The 6,094-nt window shown below is 49.0% G+C and overlaps 1 protein-coding gene across 8 annotated transcripts in view; it reads left to right on the forward strand.

Annotated features, from left to right (window-relative positions):
• Positions 1-6,094, forward strand: part of Csmd2 (CUB and Sushi multiple domains 2) — a 582,522-nt gene that overhangs the window by 492,086 nt on the left and 84,342 nt on the right. For all 8 annotated transcript variants that reach the window (XM_031378716.1, XM_031378717.1, XM_031378719.1 and 5 more), the window contains 3 exons: positions 120-224; positions 3,065-3,183; positions 3,709-3,778. In XM_031378716.1, the coding sequence (XP_031234576.1) occupies positions 120-224; positions 3,065-3,183; positions 3,709-3,778 (294 nt within the window). The remainder of the gene's footprint in view (positions 1-119; positions 225-3,064; positions 3,184-3,708; positions 3,779-6,094) is intronic.

A 6,094-nucleotide genomic window follows, 5' to 3' on the forward strand; every position in this document is an offset into this window, starting at 1 on the left:
TCCTGGGATCAGAATATCAACAGGCAGTAGAAACAGAGCAGCTAAATAGGAATTGGTACCCAGGGGTAGGAATTGGTACTGGGGAAGGCACCAGAATGACCCTTGCTGTCCTCTCCCAGGGACGACGGTACCCGCCCTCCTGAACAGCACCTCCAACCAGCTCTATCTCCACTTCTACTCCGACATCAGTGTGTCTGCTGCTGGCTTCCACTTGGAATACAAGAGTGAGAATCCGGGGTCATGGCTGTGGGGTGGGGGGTGCTGGGTGGGGACAAACAGTTTCTGGATCCCTACCCTTGGTGCGGGCTAGATTGGGCTGCACCCACTCCTTCCCACTGAAGCCTACCACTGACCACAGGAAGAGGCTAAGGATTAGAGAAGGCCCAAAGCTCTCTAAAGCTTGGATACTCAACAATGGGATAAATCCAGCACCCACTGCCATGTGAATCCTCTAGACACCCTAGAACCTGCGTGGACAGCGCTTAGCATCAGCCTTGGCCCTAGCAGATAATCTTGGGTATAGGAAAATGTAGGGGAGGCTGGGAGGCTTTCTCTGCAACAGCATGGACACACAGAAAGTTCTGGTGGGGTCAGAATGGGACCAGCACCAGAAGTTAGGCAGACGACCACCTGGGTCTCCTAGAAGAGTGAGCTTTCTCCAGGTGGTTGAGGGAGGGACAGTTGTATCCCAGGATGCGCATCATTCCCTGGAGGCACCACAGTGCTCCTGTAGGGGGGGCCTGCAACTAGTTGTAGACACAGCCAATCTCCGTCCATCCTCATCACCTCCCCAATAGAGGTTTTCAAGTCACTCTGCTGTGAGCTCCCCTACTGAATGGTCAGGGCGTCCCTGCAAAGGCAAGCAGCAGGCAGCCACAAGGAAGAGCCTTGTGTTCACTTTCCCAGTTACTTTACACCTCATCCTTGGGGCCTCTGTCTCACTGCCGAGGGCCTGAGGCATAGCCACCAACAGTCTTCATTTCTAAGCATCAGAGTCCCATCTGAGAGGCACGTACGCAGTCTGGGAATGGGGAGAGGAGACGGCAATGTATTCTGGGGTGATAGCAATGTAGTCCTTTTTTATTTTTGTTTGTGTTAGGGGTTTGTGGTACTAGGGGTGAAACCCAGAATGTCGCACATGCTAGGCAACCCCTCCACCACTGGCTACATCCCCAGCCCGATGCCCTCTAGCTTTGGTAAGGGCCACACAAGTGCAAATATTTGTTAAAACACAACATATATCCTCAAATGGTAATGACAACTGCATAGGAACCCCACAGCATGTTCACCTATAACAACTACATAGGATACACACAGTAGGTTCACATACAACAACTACATAGGTTACACATGGCATATTCACATATAACAATTGCATAGGATACACACAGCATATTCACATATAACAACTACATAGGATACACACAGCATACTCACATACAACAACTGTATAGGATGCACACACGGCATATTCACATATAATTTGTATACTTTATCACATGTCAGTTTTCTTCAGGAGCTAAAATATGTTATCAGAGTTTTACCTCTAAGTGGACCAAGGACTCGGGAGACAGGCCAGTGGCAGGTTCCCTGGGCTGCCAAGTAATCCCTTACCCTTTTTTCCTGGACATGTGGCTACCTATAGGCTGCCCAGGGAGCCTGCATCTCTCAAGGGAACCACCAGGAAGAGGAAGGCTACCCTCTCTCAAACCTCCCTCGCCCAGCTCTTATAGCCACACAGGCTGCCAACCCCTCTATGGCCCTGTTTTGGTGCAAAGCACACTTTAAAGAAGAGAAGACCTCTATCCAGCAAGCCCCATGCCCTTAGGAGTCTCCTAGCTCTAACGGAGAAATGAGCTATACATGGAGTCCACCAGCACACAGGGTCTATTTCATACATCTTAAGGCTGGAATGTGCTCATGTGACCTCAGAGCTTGACTGCTCTTGGACAAACATGGAGTCACACTGATCTGGGCCTGGATCGCAGTTTTGTGGCTTAAGACCACACATATGGGCCACTGTTGCCCTCTCTATGAGATGACAGTTAAGGCCTACAGCAAGCAGGTGGAATGAGGTGGCAGGCCCAGTGACCCTGCCTTGCTGAGGGGACAGGCTCAGAAAGAGCAGCTCCTCCTGAGATGACCATGATGATGATGATGATGATGATGATGATGATGATGATGATGTCACAGCCACCCCTAGGAAGGATGATCAGTACAGCTGGACTGAAGGAACATGGGTCAAGCTTTAAGTCAAGAAAAATGAATAGGGGAAAATTTGAGAGCCCACAGAGTGGATCATGGGAGGGGGTGTGGCCTACTCTTGAGTTAACCATGATGGCCATGAAGATGTATTTCAGAGTGGGCAAAGAGGGCCAGAGACTCAAGGAGAGATTGTAAGAGTCATCAGTGCCTATGAGTTTGGGTGGCACGAAACAGCTCAGAGCTCTAACTAGATCCTACAGTGCCTGAGGGCTAGTGCTGGGCGTGGAGGGCCAAGTGTGAGGGGCTCCCCTTATAGAAGGAGACTGCCCTGACCTTGAGTTTGCAGCAAGAGGAAAGTCTTGCTGGTGGGTCAACTTCTTTCAGGCCAGCCTGTCCTGAAGAAGGGGACTTTTGACTGGGCCTCGAGCATCACAAAAGGACCCTGTCTCTAACTGTTCCTTATTCTTCGATCCTTCTGGTGGCCTCTCTTCCTACTACAGACACTGCCTTCTGAGGGCAGAGGAAGGGGAGGGAAGTTGAGCACAGGTACAAGAGGGACATTGGAGGGGGGCTCAGAGAGGCCTGGGGGTCTGCAGCCAGAGTGACCTGATGCTGAACTCGGCAGGTGCACAAAACACCCACAGTCCCTGAAGTGGCACCCCCCATCCCAGCTTTGACCTGGTGAGCCTCTGTCTTACACGTTCTGACTTCCTCCTCAGCATGCCAGGTATAGAGGTTGGCACGTGTCCAGGAGGGCACAAGCTTTGGACTTCAAGCAGCCAACAGTCCCCTCAGCCTCTGTCACCTCAACCTACCAAGCTTACGCATCCTTCTCTTTCCCTGCTTCTGGCTTGTCTAGCGGTGGGCCTGAGCAGTTGTCCCGAACCAGCTGTACCCAGCAATGGGGTGAAGACAGGAGAGCGCTATTTGGTGAACGATGTGGTCTCTTTCCAGTGTGAGCCAGGATATGCCCTCCAGGTACCTATCTCTCCTCCACCAAAACCCAAGGGCAGGGAGCAGACGTCTGTCCCCTGAGCTGATTGCCCAGTCCTGTAGCCGCACAGCTATCTCCATCAAGGACAGGTGTGGCCTCCATACCCACTGGAGACGCCTATCTACTCCTGGAACTGTTCTCGGAAAAACAAACTTTGTTGATGGTAAAGACTTTGAACTATCCAGCTGAGAATGTGTTCCTGCAAAGTTGGATTTGATTGGACTTTGGGAAAATTTAATTTCCCTTTGAGGGCCCATGAGGGAATTTAGTAATTAGAGGAAACTCACAAGGAGACCTCTTGTAATGAGAATTCTTTAGTGATGGTTCTTAATAAGTGGTCTCTCCCCAAATCTCTCTCCTTCTGTCTTACCTCAAATCCCAAGGTGATCCCATGTGTCTGTATGTCTTGTCCCTTAACATGAGGCCCAGAGCAAGCCCATGTTCTGGGTTATATGGATCACTGTGCCCTTCTGGGAGCCTCTCGCCTACTTCTGTTCTCATTCCTCCAGGGCCACGCCCACATCTCCTGCATGCCCGGGACTGTGCGTCGTTGGAACTACCCCCCTCCACTCTGCATTGGTAAGAGAACCCACTTCGAAATCCACTAAAGTCCAAATCCCTAGGGATCAGAGCTCCCAGCTGTATTGCTGTGTTCAAGTTCAAGTCAAAAGGAATTCTGATGTCCTGGATTTGTTCCAAGTCAGTAGTTTCTGAAAGACATTTTTGTAATTTCTAACTCTCATTCAAAGCTGTCCTGACTTCTAGAAGGCTCTGCCTGCCAACTAAAAAAAAAATCACAACAAGGTTGCTTACCTGAGAATATTATGGGGGCCACTGTGGTCCCACAAAACCAGCCAGAGCCCAGAAGGCATTTTTAGGCACATTGGGTTTATCTCATAACTTTGTCAAAGGGCAGACTAACAAACCTGCCTGTAAGGTTGTGGGTTGCACATAAAATAAGGACTGGACTTAGCTTCACTGCTGAGCCCATGCTAGGCAATGTTGAGGAAATTAACAGATACAAGGATGCTGCAGGGAATGTTGGTCAGGTCAAGAAAGCAGGAAACAAATAGTAGCCGGTGTCTCCTAAGAGCCAGACTCCAGGCAGCATGTTTCCCATTGCAGCTGTCCAATGGGAGGCATTAGCTCGCTCACCCTTCCTCCCTCCCTCCCTCCCTCCCTCTCTCTCTCTCTCTCTCTCTCTCTCTCTCTCTCTCTCTCTCTCTTTGTGTGTATGTGTGCATATGTTGTTATATACACTTGGTATGTGTGTTGTATATGCACTTAGTGTTTGTGTGTGTTGTATATACTTGATGTGTATTATATATACACTTGGTATGTGTTGTATATACACTTGTACGTATGTTTGGATATGCTGTATATATGCTTGATGTGTGTATTGTATATGCTTGGTATGTGTGTTGTATATGCACTTAGTGTTTATGTATATACTTGATGTGTACTGTAACTATACCTAGTGTGTGTTGTATATACACTTGGGTGTGTATGTGTTGTATACACTTGATGTATTGTATATACACTTGGTGTGTATTGTATATATACACTTGGTATGTGTGTGTGTGTGTTATATACACTTGATGTATTGTATATACACTTGGTATGTGTTGTTTATATACTTGGTGTGTGTTGTATATACTTGGTGAATGTGTGTTTGTGTATGTGTTGTATACACACATGGTGTGGGTGTGTACGCCTGTGCATGTCTTCCTCAACCACTCTCCAGATGTTTTTTGAGGCAGGGTCTCTCCCTAAACCTGGAGCTCACCTGTTGAGATAGGTTGGCTGGCCAATGAGCTTTAAGAGTCCTTCCTTCTCTCCCCAGCTCCACCTCAGCACTCAGACTACGGGTATAGCACTGCACTTGGCTTTTACAGATGCTGGACACTCAAACTCAGGACCTCACACCTACACAGCAAGGACCTTACCAAATAAGTCATTTCCCCCAGCCCAGAAATCTTCCTTTGAAGGTTAAAGAGAAATGAGAAGTGGAAAAAGAAGGTTTTTCAATGCTGGGCTGATCGTGAAGCACACCCCACTTATCCCCTGGAAAGTAGTGACTCGACGGAATGTCACATTGGCATGACAGAATTTCACTTCTGCGCTTTCACTTGCATGTAGGGCAGAATGTACATATGTGGCCTGAAACCTTAGGTGCTCACCCGGTGTACTCCAGAGGCTTGGCCCAGGAAACTGTATGAGCATGAGCTGTCACTCACCATGTCTGTTGCATACATCAGCTCTCCTACACCAAGTGAAAAGCCTTCTTCCCCAGGTTCCCTCACAGCAGCTCCCTGAGATGGGTTCTATTCTTAGTGCCTTCCTGCTGCTTTGGAAACTGGGAGTGGGATGGTCAGCCTGGTGTAGAGCTCGCCCGTGGTCCCGCAGGAAGTGCAGAAGAGCACTGTGACATAGTGGTGGTACTTTTCAAGTACTGGTCTGGACCCTGGCACTTCCTTCCCTGAGCACCTCCATGGGCCTCCATGGCTGATTGGCCCCTTTCTTCTTTACACAATCTTTCCTCGTAGAATGAAAAATACAAAATAGTTCTCAATGGAGCAGCTGCTGAGGTGTCTCTCACCACTTGCTATCAGATGTCTCTGGACCCTCTGTCACAGCTAAGTGGTCGTGATGAGCCTTGGCAGCTGGCCACCCTATCCCATAGAAGATAGATCTGGTGCAGTTGCAAGCACACAAAGAGGACACAATGCGTGTCAGTCCCTTCTCTTCCCTCCATCCTTTGTCTGATGTTGTGAAGACTGGATTGGGGAGGAAGAAAGGGGGACAGGGAGAGAGAGGGAGAGACAAAGAGACAGACAGACAGACAGAGACAGAGACAGACACAGAGAGAGAGAGAGAGAGAGAGGAGAGAGAGAG

This window comes from Mastomys coucha, unplaced genomic scaffold (assembly GCF_008632895.1).
Source record: "Mastomys coucha isolate ucsf_1 unplaced genomic scaffold, UCSF_Mcou_1 pScaffold18, whole genome shotgun sequence".
Lineage (NCBI taxonomy): Eukaryota > Metazoa > Chordata > Mammalia > Rodentia > Muridae > Mastomys > Mastomys coucha.